This window comes from Lagopus muta, chromosome 7, assembly GCF_023343835.1.
Source record: "Lagopus muta isolate bLagMut1 chromosome 7, bLagMut1 primary, whole genome shotgun sequence".
Lineage (NCBI taxonomy): Eukaryota > Metazoa > Chordata > Aves > Galliformes > Phasianidae > Lagopus > Lagopus muta.
Genome location: NC_064439.1, coordinates 15,040,318 through 15,060,691, shown reverse-complemented (window position 1 = coordinate 15,060,691; position 20,374 = coordinate 15,040,318). Strand labels below are relative to the sequence as shown.

Sequence of the window (20,374 nt, the reverse complement as noted above, 5' to 3'; positions counted from 1 at the left end):
GATGGCCGTCTAGAGATTTGCAGCCAGCATTGGGCAGCTTGGCTATTCCCATCTGGTTTGGGTTTTTTTTTTTTTTTTTTTTTGCAGAAATTACCATCAGAACTTAAGTGGTGCATGTTGCCCACATCTGCTGTGCAAGATTCAGGCAGTCCAGAAGGAGTGTGGTGTTCCAAGAGTAAGGTTTTGTCAGAAGCATTAATTGTTGGTTCCAAGTCCAAAATCTGTTAACAGCACCCTCCACCCAACACTTCAGCATGTGGAACAATGCATGTAGTGTAACCGGGTTGTGGAAGGAGACATACAGGGTCACAGCCCCACACTGCTTTCAAAGAACACAGCGACCACTTCTCAAGGCACTGAGCTGGATTTATTCATTCGACCATATCAGTATCAAACTGGAAATAATCTATTTAAGATTACATGTTAGAAAGGAGCAGCATTAAATAATGGATGTATGAAAAAGAGACTGTGCTTCAGAAAAGATTCAGTGTACAACATACATAGTATGCCATTTTAACAAAAATGCTTAAAAAGAGTCATCCTAAGCATCAAAGAGAGTTTTATAAAAGTTTACGTTCTCATCCCATGGGATGTACAGAACTATGCAGTTTGCATAGTTTTACTATCATCCAAAACATCGTGTTTCAAATGTATGAGGCACAGCAAGAACAATATAATTCCATTTCCATAGGAACATAAACACAGCTTGTCACTAATGACACGCTTTCCAAACCGTAGCGCTCACGCCAATCATACACAAGTTTAAAGCATTAAAAAGCAAGAGACTGGAGATTGCCCACTGTTACCAATATGAACTGACACTTGCCCTACCCTTGAAAACTAGCTGAGATATCCTTGCAGTAGCTGCAACATTAAAAGCTGGTGGAGGCAGGGCCAACTTGCTGTGCCACTCCCAGAGCTAACAGATACAGCCAGATACTCCCTCTGCCCAAGGAGCAGGGGGACAGGGAAGATACAAAGCTAAAACATATCTGTAACCAAGTGATGCTTTGACTCCAGAGACACCTGATATAGAAACTAGCTCAGCTTGAGGAAGCTCCTGATTTACATTGAGAACAACCAGAGACTGGCCAGGTCTCAAGACTGAAAAAAGACTTTTTTGGGGAAGGTTTTCACTAAGGACAGCTCAGACAGACCAGATCTTATGGCCCGCACGCTCTTTTTTTTTTTTCTTTTTTCTTTCTTTTTTTTTTTTATGGCAATACTTGTAAGCATATCATATAAGCTTTACAAAAGTGTAAGGCCCAGCACAGGAAGGTCCCCCAGAAGAAGACATTCCTGCAGTGTTCTTTCTGTTGTCTTCTTGTTGGTCAGCCAGTAGATGCACCAATACCATTGCTTGAGATCAGCTTATTAGAGTCCCTAAGGGCTTAGCTTAATCATCTGTGCAATTACAAACTATTCACATTTTACAGCCTACAATGGCAATATTTTTATGTACAGATTTGAAAATCAAGTCTTAAAATCAAGTTTTAAGAGGTAGAGGTCCATTTCTGACCTTCTGATAGAAAACGTTATTGGGTCAGTCATATTCCAATGCTGGTGGTGCCCTAACAATATTGAAGTAACCAGCAAGAGCTCCAAGGTCTATGTAAAGTGATCTTTGCCTCTTTACCAGGTCCGACTCCTCCATGCTCCCAGTACACAATGAGGAATCTAAAAAGAAAAGACACAAAGCACACCATTATTGCACAGATAGCACATCAGTGCAATTTCATAGTTAAAGGCATTACTGGAATGATTAGCCTAGCATTTGCTTTTATTTGTTTGTGGTTTAGAAAGCTTCATTTTTAAAGCCAACATAAAATAAATCTCATATAAAATAAAATGAAAGATAACAAATCAACCCATAAATCCAGGACAAAGAAAAGTAAGCAGCTTGGTACTGCAAATAGCAAGTGTGCTCAGTTGCAAAAAAAACCCTGTCTGCTGGCACAGCTAGAGAGAGCTTCCTCATTCTCTGTGCCACAGCGCTGAAGGAGAGTTTGGTGCAAGAAAAAACTGCTAGTTTTCTGACAGTCGAGAATTCCCCTTCATTACAGGGGACTTTTCATTTAAGTAAACGACATCCTCTTTGTGACAGTGTAGAACAAACCTGGGACTGTCTGTCTCCGATTATTTTCTTTTAAGTCAAGGTCTGAAGAAACTTTGCAGCTGCAGAACTCCCCTGAATACTTGTGCAATGAGTGTCTTGGAATCTCAAGCACCTAAATTAGAGTTCCAGTGTAATGGTCAAATATTCTTTCATCTTCAAAAGAATTGATTGAGATAGCCTGTGCTGGTCATAGGATTATGCACCCATGAGGCAAAATCCAGAAGGAGCAACACCACTATAGATGTAAAGGCAGTGATTACTTTAAATGTTTCATTTCAACAGTTACTCATTAGCGCACCCAAAATTTTGCACAGGTATCTCTTCAAGTAATTAGTGCAATTAAATGAACCACTTGTCTGGGCTCATTTTATAAATGCCCTTTATCAGGGTGATCCTAATATATTTTAGAAGTAGAAGAAAAGCATTTTGAAGCCTGCTAGTAAGTTGCTGACACCAAAATTCCCTTGAGCTTGATACTATCTGAGGCCACATATTTATGGGCTTTTTCTTTTTGTTTGTTTGTTTGTTTAACTGGCTCATGTGTTATCCTTCATAGAGCAATTATCAATGCACAAGGGAGCTGAATTCCATCCTGCAGTCATTGCACTTTTTAAAACAAAGGGCTTGTGCTGTTGACAGCATCATTACAGTTAGATTTTGTGTGTGGCTTATCTTTAAGGAGGCATAAAGTATTTATTTTCATGGCAGCTGTTGAAACTTTGCTTGCTGAAAGACAAATCGCTGACATAAATAAAACACCTGTAATATAGGGATGCATTTAGTCATCTTGGGACAACAATCTATACTTAATGAAAAACTGCCCCAAATGACTGCCAAGGCCTTTTCATGAGCCAATTCTTCTGGAGCCGCAGAATTCAGGCTAAGTTCTCCTGCTGAAGTCAATGAGTGTTTTACATAACACCTAATGAGTACTGGGTCTGACCTAATCTGATTGGGATTTCTACTGATCTCCTTCCAGAAGCTTTTTGAGTTTAGCTCATTTCCAAACACTTTGTCAAGCTGAAGTTTGACACAACGTAAAATCTACAGAGTGCAATGTAAGGCTGCAAGGTAAGGTATTACTTACCTGCAATGTTTTCTGGCAACTGCAGCTCCTTCCTTGCAAGTAGCCTTTTCCTTTCAAACAGTGCTGAGTCCAAACTCTGGCAACGTGGCTGGTCTTCTGGGGGTGGGTGTAAAGCTTCATGTTTCAATAACTCTGCTGCAGACAGTCTATGGTTAGGATTCCTTTCTAGAGCTGCTTCTAACAACTCCCTCATGGAAGTGCTACAGTCTTCAGCAATGTCCTCTAAAGGGGGAGCTTGTTTATGTATCTGTTGGAATTATAATAATAATAATAATAAAGGCTACTGATACCATTACTGCAAAAACAATTGAAAAAGAAGTCACAAATAATCACCTTGGTGATCTGGGAATTCCTCATTTACAACTTACCACCTCTCCAAGCTAGTACAATCAAGTAGAACATAATATGTAACAACAGCAAATCCACCTTTTATCAGATGTTATCATAAATTTTAAAACTCAAAGCAATTCGAAGTATAAAATCCAGTGCAGCACAAATTCACCAGACTTTTGTACCACAGCATGTGAACTACAGAATCAAGCTCTTTTTATCTGCAGCTTCTAAGCAAAACAGACCAACAGTGGGACAGAGATGAACTTGTTCCAATCAAGTTTCACCCTGTTCTATCCCTGTTCTTGCAGGAAGCCCAAGGCTTGTCAACTTGTAACAAAACCGCAGAGATTACTCCAGCTCAGTTTCAGCCTTCCACTAAATGATCAAAACCTACTTCTTCCCTCCCTCCCCCACAGCAAAAAGGATGATATCATCTCTCTGACAAATATTTTGACAGTCTTTATATGACTGAAGCTTTCCCAACAAGAGTACGGGAGCCCCTTCAATGAAAGCAGAGATACGGTTTTTCTAAGGGCACTCACAATATAGAGGTAGGATGGATATGCAGAACGAGGATATCTGTTCACCCAGGGCGGAATGCCAGTTTGCATGTGAATAATAGTAGCTCCCATGCTGTAGATGTCTGCTTTGGTTGTGTGGCCTCGGCACAGGATAACTTCGGGGCTCATGTAAATCTGTGAAACATAGCAAAAAAAAAGACTATCAGCAGTGGAAAACAATAAGCAATGACCAGCCATGATACGTTGCGATTTGAAACACACACACGACAAATCCCTCTGATACCTGCAGCCTAGAGACCAAGCACCAGCTGGGGAACAGATTTTCCGCTCTGTTACACTGAACAATACACAACTGTTTGGGCAGAACTGGCTTTCTCTCCACTCATTATCCAATAACCAGCATGGTGGGGAACTACCCTAAGAAATGGGGCAGCGAAGCACAAGCCAGGTCTAAGGTAAGGCACAGATTAAAAGTCAGCTCCTGCTGTGTGACCAAGCCCCAGAGCAGCTATTAAGGCAAGCGTCTCTCTCTCATTTCTTTTTAAACCAGAAATTCCTAAAACCTAAAACTAATTTCTAAACCAGAATTTCCTTGCCGTCCAAGTTATGGTTTCCATCCAAAATTTTCCACAGAAAAGCTGAGCTTTGTCAGAGCAGTTGAAGCACTCTGAGGGCACCTCCCTGCCGGCTGAGCTGGGGTGAGGAGAGCTGAGATGCGAGAGGCACTGCCTGCCCACCGCTGCCGAGCACCTGGCCATGCGCAGGGGGAAGGTTTCAGCACCGAGCTGCCCTGGTTGTCGCTCCTGGTTTCCACTTTTCCCTCACCCAATTGCCCTCTAAAGGAGCCAAACAGATCTTTAATTAGTTCATGTCACCCTGCCACAAAGAATCACATTAAAAGCCATTAATTGAGACAAGGGCAGGAAGTTAAATCATCGCCGCATTGCTGGCCTGCTCGCTACCAGATGGAGAATGGCCGCAAGGCTCACGCAAATACCATGGAATATTTCCCAGTAAATCACACATCACATCTGCAACCAGAGCTGTGGACTAGAAGCACACGCCCAGGAGCACGTCTGGAGCTGCTACTGACTCCTGTCCATTGCCCTCCTCAAAGCTGTGGTAGAAAGAGGCATCTGCCACAATTAAGTCTCACAAAGACCAAAGAGCAGAATCCCATTTTTATGAAATAAGTAATTACAACTGCATACAATGCAAACAATGCAACTACAGTGAAATCTGTATGGATGAAAAGCAGTTACTTTCATGAGGAAAAAGGATGCTGGAAGTATAACCTGTCTGCAGTTACAGTCAGAGTGTGAGAAAGGTCAAGACACACCCCGATTGCACAAGGACAAAAAGCAAACATGAGATGTGCACCCACACTGTGATTTCAGACTGATTTCGTCTGGCCTGAGCTCAGCTGCCATCAAGGTGGGCAGCCCAACCCCCGATCCTGTCACACTGCCACTGCTCTCTGCTGCTGGGCTGGCAACCCAGCCACATCAGCCTTTTTTTTTTTTTTAAACACTGTGCTAGTTTTAGTTTAGCATTCTTGCGAATTAACCACACCCTCGATATTTAAATACCTCAGCAATATTTGCAACTGAAGCTTGTGCAATTTAACAGTGACAGAAACATGGCACAGTACGTAGCTAGTACCTAGACCCTCAGAGGAGAACACTAACTCCAACTGTGGCCTCCTGAGTGAAAACCAGCCCTGGCCAGTGCAAAAGGAGCCAGGCATTTCCTATGAAGGAATCTGCACGGCAGCAATACAGCCCTAACAAGAGGATGTCATTACACAGCCATATGCAGAAACAGCCCTCCTGGACAACAGCTGCACCACTTCTTAAGGCTATGTAACGGAGTTGTAAAGCTCAGGAGGACTCTGGAGCAAGAGATGAGATCTTACATGGAAGAAACAATGAGAAAACAGTGCTGTGCATCTGAAGAAAGCATTTGCGAATGACTGGACTCCACAAAGCTCAGCATGAGTGCTGTGGGTCTCGTGAGCACAAAAACTCATATGCTAGCATTCACAATGTTCCTGTAAGTCTTCGACTGGAATTTCAGCATCTCTTCTCCCAGTAATCTTTCCACAGCCTACTTGTCACGCAGCGTGCTGCGGCAGAGCACCAGATGGCCAGTTCTGAAAACCAGCTGCCCCTCTACACCGCTCTGTAGGATACAGCACACCACAGGACCCTGCATGTTTTAGAGCTGCATGGACTGTCTGCTTTCTGTGGGCATGACTGCAGGTGCTCAACAATGCAAACTCATTTTTCTTCCTGAAAGGGAAGGATAAGTGTTTCTCACAGTTGTGCTTCCCAACATTAACTTGACCTGTCCTCCAACAGCCAGGGTTGGACCATCACCTGCTCCACAAGCCTGCAAACTGCCCATCTAAAACAACTCTATCCTTGGGAAATTACATAGCAGGGCTTCCATCTCATTTTTTCTATCATGTCCCTTCCCCTCCTTTTTTTTTTTTGATTCTTATTAATAGCATGCACGCACCCACACAAATGATCAAAGCACATACATTAAATGCCAAAAAGCACATTACTTCCAATACAGTAAGCATTTTAAACTCTTAACTCCTCTGACAACACAAACAAATGCCTGAGTATTTTCCCAAATATTCTGAAAACAAAAATCAAACAAGCTTGGCATTCTGTGAAATATGAGTTTATCCTACCCTTCCAAGGAAGCAAGATGCTCTCTGTCAGTTACATGAGTATCTCCTCTGTACACATGCCTATGCTGTGAAAGAGCATCAAAATAGTAAGTGCCAACAGTTTAGCTGGAGTGTTTCCTGTAAACAGCCTCCTGTGGCAACAGAGAGCAAGCAAAGGCCCCTTTGTAGCAGCTATCCAAGCTAATTGCTGCTGCTTCGCTGTTTGCTAAATTGCCAGTCTGGAAACACTTTGGTATGAGAGTACTCAAATGGTGAGCAGGACCTCTCTGTGTGTTCAGAGTCCAAGTCATCGAGAATGTTTAAAGCCCCTGCCTCCTTTGCTGTAACACCTAAGCATTTTACCAGATAATCATCAACCACGCAGTACATAATCTCCATAGGACATAAGGACTACAGACATGTGGGAAATGCTAAAGAACCCACAGGTTTGTTGTTTCTGTGGTTTCAAAGGTGGAGTGCTCAGCAGGTCACCCCAGTCAATGGCTTGTATCTCGGGAGAAATCTTTGACAGAGCAAAGAACTAAATTCCAGTCTGAAGCATCTCTGACCAACAGCTGGCACACTGCAAACCACCCTCCCCAGCACACTGTTCCTTTGTTTGGCTTCAGAGCATCCCGACTTCCTCCTTGACTTCATGTTGAATAATCACTAACAGGTGGGACAGCAGGGAAGCTAACACAGCTTTCAAAGTGCAACACCTGACTCCACTCAGCAAGTTAAAAAAACAAAAAAAAAACCATTAAAAACTTACAAACAAATATTAACATCAAGTAATATATGTATTTACTCTCAAGCTCCAAAATTGAATGTGGGCATCACAGTAATAGGAGTGATACAACACAGATTTTTGTCCCTCTTTTGTCTTACCTCTGTTCCTCTAAGGTCTTTGGGATAGTAAATGTCCTCAGTCATTTGAACACTTAAGCCAAAATCCACCAACACGGCCTTAGTTGACATAAACACAATGTTGCTTGCTAAAAGAAAAACAAAAAAGTGGCATTTAAGGTTCTAGCATGTCGGGCATTTATTTCACAATGTGACTGTTTCATTTGGATGTTTGCCTGAAACAGGAGGCCAGCACAACCAGTCCCAACAGCCAGTCCTTCTGCTAGCCAGAACATGTCTGTTAGTGATCCAAGACCAATTTTTAATTATATCTCAGAAAATCAAGCAAGACTGGTTTGTTTAAAAGCAGAAATTAATGTCTGGTCATTTTTCTAACAAAACAAAACAAAAATAAAATAGAGTGAGAAACAGAGAAAATGGCTGAAGGCAAAGGATCAAGCTGGGGGATTGATGGAGATCTCTGCACAGCCAGTCTGCTGGCTTGCTCTGAAGAGCCTTCCTGTCTCCAGAGTTGCGAGCATGCTGTGCAACTATTGCTACAGACAACAAAACTGTGGTCACCAAGGGATTTCTTAACACTAGCAAAATAAATAAGAACTGAGGCCCCTCCACAGCCACCATACCTGTCAGCAACAGTGGCTCAGCATAATGAAAGAAGATAAATGCAAAAGTAAGAAAAGGCAGAGTTCCCTGTCTGAATTGCAGCACTATCTAGGAGCTTCATTCACCTTCCTTCATTAAACTCTGCCTAAGGCACAGTGTACTCAGAGACCTTCTCTGCAGCTGTATTTCTGATCAAATATTCATGAACGTAATGCTTCTTTTTAAGTCTTGAGAAATTCTTATTCATTTCTTCTGCAGCTACATATAAGTCTCCAAGTTATGCAAGAGAAATATATTTTCCCCCCAAAGCAAACAGTGGAGTCAGGTGATTTCCCATCTTGACAGTGCCCCCCGATACAGTGGGAAGAAACAGAATTTCATTGCACTATACTGATTCCTCAAGTAATCTCCCAGAAAACTGCTTACTTACAAGTGCTATGAATAAATGAATAAATCAGTAATTTTAAGTATAACTATGAAGACACAGATTTTACACAACATAAAAAAATCACGTAGAATGCAGCATTACCATAAACGTGGCAAGTTTTGCTGCCTCCTTGGGATTGCATTAAACTCCAGTTTCTGTCAGGCTCTGCTTCACTTCTTGTGTGACACAGCTGAAAAAGCCCAACACTGACCCTACACTCAATTAGGCCACAACAACCCCAGGCAAGATTACAGGCTTGGGGCAGAGTGCCCAGGTGGCCAAGAAGGCCAATGGCATCCTGTTTTGTATCAGAAATAGCTGGCAGCAGGTGCAGGGAGGTGATTGTCCCCTTGTACTCAGCTCTTGTGATTTAACAGCTTGAAGGGTTAAAACAACCCACTGATCTACTGCTAAAATCCAACAGAAAGTGGTTCCTCCTTCTTGGCTCAAGGAAGCCTTTCTCTCACTAAAATCCCAATCCCCCATACATCAGCATGACGGACTCAACAGAAGAGGATTCAATCAGGAAGAAATCAGATGTATGGGGACTTTTTCTATGTCAGGTATCTGAGGCAGAGCACTGGGTAGTATTCCAAATAAACCTTTTACTAACATAACAGAATAACAACTGTTGGAGTTGGAAGGGACCTTTAAAGGTCATTTGGTCCAACTCTCCTCCAAGGAACAGGGACACCTACAGCTTGATCAGGGTGCTCAGAGCCTTGTCCAGCCTGACCTTCAGTGTCTCCAGGGATGGGGCACCCACCATCTCTCCTGTTCCAGAAGGCACTGGTAATTCCTAATAATCATCCTGTCAACTAATTATTCTAACACTTTAAGTTGAATATTTCTATTTTACACACACAGAAAAAAAAAATCTACTTTAAGCAAAAATAAATTTACAGAGGAAATATGTCTTAATTAGAAACACTCTTACTAGAGTGGCAGGCAGATTTTATCTATTTGCAGTGGGGAGGAGATACTGGGAGGAATAGTATTCAATATTAAATTATATGCAGTGCATTAAAGCTGTATGATAAAGCAATTAAATATGATTCCAATAATTTTAGTTTTAGTATCAATATATTTTGATGATTTACACAAGTTAATGCCCAGGGGATTTTAAAAACAAACAAGTTGAAATTTGAAATAATTGTTAAAAGAAAAAAAAACAATAGAAATTATGTATTTAGTTCCAAAACGGAGTCAAACTGAGGAACAGCCATGTACAGGCACAGAACTACTAAAAGCAGGCACAAGAAGAAGACAGGAAAGATTTAGGTTGGACATCGGGGAAGTTCTTTATCAAGAGCATGGTGAGGTGCTGGAACAGGCTGCCCAGAGAGGCTGTGGGATGCCCCAAGGTGTTCAATGCCAGGTTGGATGGGGCCCTGGGCAGCCTGGTCTAGTATTAAATGGGGAGGTTGGGGGCCCCGCCTGCAGCAGAGAGGTTGGAGTTTGAAGATCCTTGAGGTCCCTTCCAACCCAAGCCATTCTATAATTCTAGGAAGGGAAATATTTAGGGCAAATTTCCGCAGAAAGAAGCAAACTTCTGGCTTAATGCACATGCACTCTGATAATTTTGCTCAAACTTCTTTTGATTTTTATTTCAAATCTGTATTGCTCAAGAAAGGCAAAGGACCGATGACTTTTGAATCATCCTCTCTATTAACACAGCAGTAAATAGTGTATATAACTTATCTGAACAACCGACCTTGTTATCTGTTGGCACGATCCAGTTTCTCCGTCCCTGTGATGCAAGGCTACGCACCCCACTTCTGTAGCAGGCTTTTAGGAGAGCCCCACCCTGATCTGGAACAGAGAGCACCCCCAAGGAGCAGAGCACACTTACGTTTGATATCATGATGGATAATCCTTTTGGAGTGGAGAAAGTCGAGCCCTTTCAGGATATGCTTTGTCACCCAAATTATTTCAAATTCTCGCATAGGCCCACAGCTCTCCAGCTTCTCCATGACAGATCCTCCCTCCCCAGCTTCCATGAAAAGATGAATGGTCTCATCCCACAGAATAGCTCCATATAATTCAGCAATGTTTTCATGACGGAAACATGCCTGTATTTCTACATCTGATGGTTTGAACTGTTCCACTGGCACCTAGGAGGTGGAAACAGAACTACATAAAAGCAGCTCAAAACCCAGGTTATTTATACTAACATTAGTTTTCCTATAGATTAAAATGGAAGAAGGAAGCAAAGGGCTCTTAACTACTTGTTTAAATGTGAAGCTTTATTTTGATCTTGTGCTTTATTCTTTTCTAATCCAGACACATCCTGTTCAAAAATAAGAGAATTTTTGGAATCTTGCCTTAATAAAAAGTGCAGTCTTCCAGAAAAAGCAATGTAGCAAGAGTTATTCCCGTCAAAAACGGGTGGTTGTTACGCAAAAGCTCTATGCAAACTTCCTGGTGAAGGAGATAAAAATCCCACTGCTTTTTTAGCTAGCTTTGTGCAGCCTCATCCGCTCTATGAGAACTGTACACGCTTTTGACATGTGGATCAGTGCTTGCAGCACAACAATGCTCAGCACGGTCTGCAGACTGACAGTACTCCACACCGTTACTGACCTTGTTTAACTCCTTATCAGCCTTATTTTATGGCTTCTGAGAAAGGAAATCTGCTTTAAAGTGAGCACTCAGCAACACTTTATTTATTTTAAAAGTACTGATGGCAGATTATTAAAGCAATAGGCAATGTTTGTTTACACTCAGGAAGGCTATTATCACTCTTTTTATTTTCTGCCCCTCAGGCTTGTGGCTGTGAAGCAATTAACACACTAATAATTTTAGTGCAGTGAGAAATACTTTTTGCACATTCAGAAACATTAGATAACTTTAACCCTGCAGTGGGTTATGCAGGACTGGCAAACTAAATCCTTTTCTAGGCCCATAGGTTTGGCAGAAGGGCAGGACATACAACTCCCTGCCTATTCTGTTGCACATAGAAGGCAGGTACTTATTCACGAGTGGCGGGGTATAGACAAGCATACCACTTGAGTTTTTGCTGACCCTCAATTCAGAATAGTTCATTGAAAGGTGATGTTAAAAGAAAAGACAGGCTTGCATTAACATAGAGGGGTGGTCAGCAATCTCCTAGAGACATCTCTCAAGCTTATGCTGAGTTAGTGTCCAAAACACCATGAGATCTGCACATAAGCTGAGGTCACTATGACAGAAATGCCATTGCAGTAACAAAAACACATGTTTGAAAGCCTCAGTTGAAGGGTGGGATCTCAGAATCATCTGCAGAGGCAGGGTTTCGTTATCATCTCCAGCAGGGACGTGATTCGATGTTGATACATTACTGCCACAATTACTGCAGGACAAGCATAAATTCTTCCATTTACCCCAGGCACAGCTGCAGAGGGTAGCAGGCCTGCCCACAGGATAGCTATACAGGCTTCCAGACACTTCCACAGCTCTTAAACTTTTTAAGTCTCAAGGCTGAAAACAAGTTAACAATTAAAAACATCCATTTCTCTTGCTTTACGTAGGCCAAAGGAACACAGGCAATATTCAGCCCAGTAGTGGAATGTAATGCAGACACATTTAAAAATACACTACATGCTCTATGTCACACAGTATCTGCACATAGATAAAGCTCCTGAACTAACATACCAGTTTACATGCCATCCGTTTCTTGGTTTCTCTATCTTGGGCCAAGTACACCTTCCCAAAAGCTCCTCGCGGAATAAAGTCAGAGCCAATATTCCTATAAGTCAGCTTCCACGGAAACAGGAGCACATCCGAGTCAATCTGATAGCGGCCATTCTTGGGAGTGATCTGTGGAGTTAAGTTACAATGAAATAATAAATCACTCTGAAGTTAAAACTACATCAAGTCTAATTAATCTTATACATGGGATGGAAAAAAAATATATGTTGCTTATGAATGTACACAATGCACGCAATCTGTTCAGCAGTCTTTATTTAGAAACACCAAATGGGAACAGCATGTGAGGTGTGGCATCCATTCACAGCCCAGGCATCCACGTTTCTCTCAAGTGACTAACTCACAAAGTGTAAGTTGCAATTAATTGTCTTGAAACAACAACAACAGCAGCTGGGTTAATGAAATTACCCACCTCTTGTTATTAGATTTACCCGCATATGTTTGCCCTTCCTGCAATCTGCTAACTTGTTATGCCACATAGCTGTTACTCACAGGCTATCTTCTATGATGTGAGCAAGAGTTTCAGCATTTCCTAATATCAAATGGACTGCTAGAAGAATTTCAATTTTCCATCTCGTATCAAAATTTCTGCTGCTTACAAAGCAGTTGAAGAAGTCCGCTGTGATTTCACCAGCTACCTTCTTGCAGTTTTACTTTGCAGCTGAAAAGTGACTGGGAGTCGCACTATCTGTTTTAGGTGGTCATGCATAGAGAGCCTTGGGTCTCTGCACTGTGACCAGGGCAAGGAGGTTCCTCTGCGAAGTGGTCCTGAGCATCCAAGTCAGTATCTTGCTCTGAATCGCCCTTTGGAAGAGCTCCTTCCCTCTGCACATGCCAGAGATCAAACTCCTAACTGTAGTGATGGAAGTCTTGCTTCAGGTTTGATGTTGGTTCTGAAGTCTCTTCATATTCTCTTAGCTAAAACAGCACTAATGTTTCCAGCAAATATGCTTCTTATTAAATCAGGGATATACAGCATCACCGCTAAACAGAATATTGTTAACCTGTTTACTGACGGGTAACCAAGATGTTTAAAGACATATAAAAGTAGATCAAAGATATTTATCACTGTCTGTCACATGGTCTCACTGTGCTCAGCTCTTCTGTGGCCCTTTGTAAGATAACAACATCTCAGAAGATTACCAGTTTTAGATTTAAGATGTCACGCACAGAATCTGTGCTTTACCTTGGTGGTTTTGATTTAGGAAAGTATCTAAAGCTGGCACTCATGACTAGTACCTAAATATGTTAAATAAGTTCATTCTTAGTTAACTTTTGGGAGGATAAGTTCTTAAGTGATGTGGAGGGTGCCTTTTTAACACAAGCGCTTTGCTCAGGATGAGCAGAATGAGCCTCCCTGGTGCTTATTAGAACCAAGGCAAAAATTGTACCACCTCCTGCACCTCCCCTACGCACTTCTATGTTTCACAGGCAGAAAGTAGCTAATCTGCATGTGTTACAACTGTCTAGTAAGCAACACGGATACAGGGTGGATCTGCAGAACAAAAGAGATCAATAAACAGCACACTGTTCGCATTTCAGCAGGCTTTGCATCAGACTAGATCCTTGCCTGACACTGAACTGAACATTCTCCTGTGGCTGTAGCCTGCTGTCTTCCAGCTTAAAGAAACTCAGTGTGGGCACTCAGAGGCCCTTCGCAGTGCAGGCTGTGGGGTAAGCAGACAGCCAGGAATGTTCCTGACCCCGGCTAAGGAGCGGCAGCTACATGCAGTGCAGATGTGCCTGTTGAAATGCATCCATTGGTGAGGCTCTGCCTGCAGTCCTCAGTTGCTCAATGAGTCACGTGCACCTAATAACACCTGGTCCATACCAATTGTATGCATCTATAGAAATAATATCCAAGCAAAACAACTGTGAGTACATAAAACAGTGCCTACCCTAAGTATAGGACACATTTAATGTTAGTAATTGTCATTTCAGTGTTACAATTCAAGACGTGACCATTTTGCAATATTCCCTCAAAATCAGGATAACTCATTACGCTTTGCTGTTTCGGTGCTAAGAAACTGGCAAGGCTCAAGCAATGAATCCTCATGTACAAAACACACTGCATGCAAGAATTTCAGATGACAGATCTAGAACATACTAAGAAAACAGCAAGACAAAAAATATATGAATAAACTTCCATTTTATGATTGGTTGTTTCCAAAGCAACATTTTGATTTTACTAGCAGTTCAATGACACTAATATCCATAGGTGTTTATAGAAGAAAGGTCATTTTAGGAAAAAAATTATTAACATCTCTCAAGACACCACATCTACGCTTGCATTTAGCATTGTGTGATATATTACACAATATTGTATTTCTAAACATTGCTGTTGATGTTAAACACCTTTTCTCCTTGTGTTACCATGTTTTGCAACCTTTTGTGCAGTTAATGAATTCAGAATAGATTCCAGACCTTTACTTGGGAATTGAGCATAATGATCTCTGCTACTGCATGAGCAAAGGCACTGGAGAACTCCCAGATGCTCCCTGTAAGCCCTCACATCTGTGGCTTTTGCTTTCTTACTGCACGTATTAAACTTGCCTCCAGCACTGGGAAATGCCTTCTAATCTCCAGGCTACCAACACGCAACACAGACTGCATCTTTCTGAGCAGATGTTTCTTCACTGCTGCCCGGGACTGCAGGGGCTGGATCTGATGTCCCTAGGAATCCCCTCCAGGCTCAAGCTTCCTGTTACTGCTCAGTCTGCCTGTTACTGCTGGGACTGGAGGTGATCTCCACTTAGATTCAGCAATAACTTGTAACACCTATACCTACTAATTTTCAAGTGAAAAGAAAAAAGACATACCATATTCAAGAGGATTCCAGATTCTTGCTGTCTGCATCCTTTAAATTGTTTTGCAGCGTTAGACACCTGATTTGCAAAAGCAAGCAGGTCTTCCACAGTCCCATATTTGACGGAGGACATCAAAGAAACCTCCCTCTCACAAAACAGTAAAGATTCTGCACGTTCTTCATTTTGATTTTCCTCTTCACACATCGTAATTAAGCTGTCCTCATAGACGGCAAGGTCTCCACCTGGATAAAGGTTTTCCATGATGTCTATCACTTCAGACATATTTAAATTAGTTAGCAACAAGTCAATTTCCTCTTTGCTATCACTACCCGTGCTCATATACTCCATTACTGTCCACTTTGCAAAACCACTCCTGAAAAAAAGAGAAATAAAACAAACCTGAGGACATTTTTTCATCTGAATCTACAGTAGCAAAGCTAGAAGGAAAAGAAGCGATCAGAGTGAGAGTAGTTCATTGTTACATGGTTAGATTTTTAAATTACTTTGTATTAAGAAAAGTCATCATGAGTAGAATGGGTATAGAGGAGAAGAAGAAAAAGTGTCCACTAACAACCTATTTTGGAAGTTATTTGTGAACTCTTCCAACCATTCAATTTTGGACTTTACATAAAGTTTCTCAGTGGAGGTAGTGACACAGTAAGGAAGCATGAGCCAGTTATGCTTTGCTGGATATGCAAAAATGGAGCACCCTCAGTGCCACTGCAAGGACTCATCATTTGGAAATGGATGACAAACAGGGATATAAATGTATCATATTAATTTATCCCCAAGATTTTGTGAACAACTTATGTGATGTGTCCAGAAAGAGCAGAAGATCACAGAGCAAAGCTAATAAGCATCCACCAGTAATAAATACCTGTTAGTATCACTGCATGAAGCACCATCCATCACCAGCTGAGATACAACACCCACCTTTTCTGCAAATGACTGACTAGAATTAGACTTGAACTGAAATTTTTACCAATTTACGAAAAAGTCAGAAATAGAGTTACTATGAAAGTAATGAACTTCTAAAGCAGTTTCAAGCACTTTACTATTCCTACTATCCCTTACTATTCCTAACAACAACTTTTAAGATACATCTCGGCCATTTGGCTGAAATGGACTTTAGCTCTAAGGAACTGGATTCAGCATCCCAAGAAGTCCTTTCTCGTCCCAGATTCCCAGATTGAACCAGAGTTATTCTACCCAAGTGAAAGGCATGTACACGATCAGCCATTACCATTCTTACACACACAGTTTTCAACACGTAAATGTCTAAGTGAACTTACCTTATATTTATCCCGGTTACATCACACAAAATCATCAAAAAGGTCTCAATATAATGGGTAAAGACGTCATGTTTCTCCAACCTGTATTTACCACCGATGATAGATTCAAAGTGTTCCTTTGCAGTCTATTAAAAAAGGCAAAACAAATAAAGCCATGGCACACCAGCTCAAGCAGAAGGACTGGTTTATGCTCATATGATCATTTGTTTCACAGGCTTCATGGAAAGTAAAAGTAGTAATCACAAGGCTGAGTGAGATAACAGGGGATTTTTTTGCAGAAAAAGATGACAGCTAAAAAGAGTCAAGCTGCTGTATGATCACCCAGATTTCCAGGTACTACTGCAAAATAAGTTTTCCATGGTTAGGTCTGGAGTTTTATTCTCTCTGCCTCATGCTTGATGATAGCAAAGAAGAGACGAATCTTCTTTTCCTCCAGTAGCACATACCCCATTCAGAGAGCTCTCATTTCCCTTTTTCATAAACCACCTATTCTCAGTAAAAGATGACAAGCAAACAAAAAAATACTTACAAAAGAAAAAAAGAAAAGAAATAAGCACAACCTATTTATCTCAGGCACCACCAGCAGACTCAGTCCCCCGAGGTCATGAAGCAATGCAGCTTGCCCAGATACAGTTTCTGGTTATGATCACTATCTTACGTCCCCGCAAGGACGTGGAAGCTTTGCGGCACATATTTCTCATGGGCTGGAAGATGCTTACGTCAGCTCTAACGTCGAAGAAAAATGAGTAAATTGGTGCAGCTGGCAGAGAAATTCAGACCATGTGCTGCAAGCTCAAGAGGCAGGACAGGAAAACTCAGCATGGGCAGAACAAAAAACAGCATGAGAGAGCTGCGGTACCACATCCTCCCTTCCAAAGCCCTGTGATGGGCTCAGCAGCCTGCAGTCTACGTGCTGGCACCCAGTATCAGGGCACGGAGGGGGAACCCCCAAGCATTTATCTAGCAGGGTGCTGAGAGGGGTCAGGGTTTTGTCAGCCTACACCTATACAAGAACTAGCAGAAGCCCAAGCTGTTATCTAACCCCTAGCATCTCACCCTACCACGCTACTACCCTGAAAGCCTACAAGTGGTTACTCTCAATCATAGAGGAGATTTCCAGCCTTTGCCCCACAGCTGGGCTTTTATTTGTTGCTTTTATGATGCCGAATTATTGGGAGTAAAGAGAAAAGCATCAGCCAGTCTACTAACGGGAACTGTGGGGCTGCTTCTGAAGAGCAAGGCTGGGTTACACACCAACCTCAGGGGACTTTGTGCAGAAAAACACGAGCCTCCAGAGGCCCGTCCCTTGTGGGCAGAGACAAGTGAGCGCCACAATTAAACTAAGTCACTCCTTGATAATACTTTCATACCATAGACCACAGTGCAGCTGACAGCAAACGCAGCTCTCCATAAGCTCTGTGCCTCAACGTGTTCCCAAACCACAGCATGAAGCTAACAGTACTCTCAATTCCATACCAACGCTTGTGTTGGGCACTTAAATAAAGCTTTAGGTCTTTCTGTACAACCCAGGTATCCGTCACTAATCACGAGAAATCACGTCACTAATAGTGTTCTACCTGTGTTCTCAGTGGGATTCAGGTTTTATCTCAGCTTGATCTCTCAGGTCAGTTGCTACAGCACGGGACTGCTTCTCCAATTCTGTCATTATTTCAACACCATCACATGAGCCGCCTGCCGGCCAAGAATTTATTTTTCCCGTTTATGACGAACGGCATTTCCTTAAAACGATCTTTCTGAGAAAAAGATCTCCTTAACGCGTCCTCATACCCGCCCTTCGCAAACAGCAGCAACCGCACAGCGGGGAGCGCAGCTCCGACGGCGCTGACCCGCTCACCCGCAGGACAGGGCTCCGCCGCCCCTCCCGCTCCGCAGCGCCTCAGGTGCCGGCAGGTGCCGCCCGCCCAAGACCCCCGCGCCCCCCCGCGCCGGGCTTACCTGCGGGGCGCCGGCAGCCTCCCGCCCGTCCTCCCGCCCGCTCTCAGCCGGCGCCGCGGCCACTCGGCCCGCAGCGGGAAGCCCCGGGGGCGGGCGGGGCGCGGGGCGGGCTCCGGCCGCGGTTTCTATTTCGCTTTACGGGAAGGCGGGAGTCAGCGCCGCCCCGCCGGGACGCGCCGCCGGAGCTCGGAAAAGCGGCGCGGTGTTTTCCGCACCCCACGCAGCGGCGGAGCGCAGCCTGGGGAGCTGTGTCTCGTCCCGCCGGCAGCGCTGTGAGTCCTGCCGCAGCGGGTCGCAGCCCCACGCGACCCAGAGCGTTGCACCCGTTCGGAACGCGAGCACGGTGTAAGCGTTAGCTAAATAAAAGTTGAGCTGGAAGTCTGGTGGAATTTAGGACAACAATGTGTAGGATTTGGTGGCGGCATTCGGATTAAAATGCTCCGGGTGCCGGTACTGTTAGCTTGGCAGTTGATGCAGGGCAGCGCTTTGCTTCTCGTCCCAGCGGCGGTAACTCCGGCAGGGCTGTGCTGACCCGCGCGGCCTCTGCCGGTGTTTCATCGCGGAGGGAATGGCGCCTCTGGTCGCCCACCCTGCACCGCGAGCAGCCGTGGGACAGAACCGCCACACCATCCCAGGAGACAAGCACTGCCTTTTCTGTCTATTATCTGCATTATAAAGGACTGTTTGCGTCCATTACAAAGCTTTCATTACAGATGTTTGGGACAGGCTCCCCTCAGGGCTTCAGTGTTGGGGCATATGTGGCTTTTTTTCTGTTTGTTAGCCAGACACACTGAGTGCCCTGTCTGAAGGTCACAGGTACATCCCCTGCTATTCAAAACAGTTCAAAGTATGGCGCAAGTGGTGTTCTGGAGTGCTCAGGGACGCGATGCACCAGGACAGCAGCAGGACAGAGCATGCAGAACCCTTCCAGCAGCACTGACCTCTGCTTTCTCCTCCAAAACACACAGGTGATAAATACGTTGGCAAACCTCCACTAAGAAATACGTACCTTCTGTGTCAGGTTTGAACTTGTTCAGTGGTGCTATTTTGGGTGGGATGCCATCCAGAGGGACCTGGACAGGCTGCTCAGTAGGTACAGGAGAACTTCATGAGGTTCAGCAAAGCCAAGTGCAAGGTGTTGCGCCTGGGTCGAGCCAACCCCAATAAGTGCATGCTTAGGGAGGTAAAGATGGAACACAGCCCTGCTGGAAAGGACCTGGGGGTACTGGTGGACAGCATATGGACATGAGCCCTCGCAGCTGTGTAAGGCAACTGTATCCTGGGCTGCATCAAAAGAAGCGTGCTAAGCAGGGCAAGGGAGGCGATCCTGCCTTTTCACTCTGTAGAGTGAGACCTCACCTGGAGTACTACATCCAGTTGTGGAGTCCTCAGTACAGGAGAGATGTAGACCTGTTGGAGTGCATCCTGAAGAGGGCCACAAAAATGATACCAGAGATGGAACACTTCTCCTACAAGGACAGGCTAGGAAAGCTGTTGCTGTGCAGCCTGAAGAAGAGAAGGCTCTGGGGGGTAGACTCTTTAATGGGGCTATGTCAGGGTAGGATGGGGGAAATGGTTTCAAACTAAAATAAGGGAGATTTATATTGGATATAGGGAATAAGTTTTTACACTAAGAGTGGTGAGGCATTGGCATAGGTTGCCCAGGCTGTTGAGCAACCTGATGCAGCTGTAGGTGTCCCTATTCATTGCAGGGAAGTCGGACCAGATGACCTTTAAGGATCCCTTCCACCTCAAATGATTCTAGGTTAAGGCTGAGTAACACATCCTTCACGCACAGCAGCTAGCACGCTGGTTTTCCTCCAGGAACATGCCTGCGTTGTTAGTTTTCCTAAACCCACAATTAATTTTAATGAAACCATTTTCTTTTTTTAGACCAGCTTCAAAGGAGGAAAGAGGAGGAGTTTCTCCCCCCCCACATCAATGAATTTGGGAAGGACGTGCTGTAGGATTCCTGAGGAAGCTTATGTACTTGTTATG

General features: G+C 43.5%; 1 protein-coding gene across 3 annotated transcripts; it reads right to left on the bottom strand.

The window, feature by feature from the left end:
- Positions 1-349: 349 nt before the first annotated feature.
- On the bottom strand, positions 350-18,475 carry MAP3K8 (mitogen-activated protein kinase kinase kinase 8). 3 transcript variants are annotated; one of them, XM_048951775.1, is made up of 9 exons: positions 18,377-18,475; positions 16,421-16,545; positions 15,141-15,501; positions 12,268-12,432; positions 10,487-10,748; positions 7,626-7,732; positions 4,079-4,231; positions 3,204-3,450; positions 350-1,677 (listed from the first exon to the last, which is right to left on the bottom strand). In XM_048951775.1, the coding sequence occupies exons 2-9, from the start codon at positions 16,453-16,455 to the stop codon at positions 1,544-1,546; spliced, it is 1,464 nt and encodes a 487-aa protein (XP_048807732.1). In that variant the 5' UTR covers positions 16,456-16,545; positions 18,377-18,475; the 3' UTR covers positions 350-1,543. The 3 variants fall into 3 exon arrangements, with proteins under 3 accessions (XP_048807732.1, XP_048807731.1, XP_048807730.1); XM_048951774.1 differs by lacking the exon at positions 18,377-18,475 and adding an exon at positions 17,998-18,349 and having other exon boundaries at positions 15,141-16,545; XM_048951773.1 differs by lacking the exon at positions 18,377-18,475 and having other exon boundaries at positions 15,141-17,982.
- Positions 18,476-20,374: the final 1,899 nt, after the last annotated feature.

What these genes read in the sequence shown, in the direction of transcription:
- MAP3K8 (XM_048951774.1), bottom strand. Translation starts at nt 15,545, where the DNA reads ATGAAAAAATGTCCTCAGGTTTGTTTTATTTCTCTTTTTTTCAGGAGT. An exon ending in TATCCATCATGATATCAAAC is followed by an intron (nt 7,733 to 10,486) that starts GTAAGTGTGCTC and finishes TTTTTCTTTTAG; the next exon opens with CAAGCAACATTGTGTTTATG. An exon ending in GTTGCCAGAAAACATTGCAG is followed by an intron (nt 1,678 to 3,203) that starts GTAAGTAATACC and finishes TTTTCTTTTTAG; the next exon opens with ATTCCTCATTGTGTACTGGG.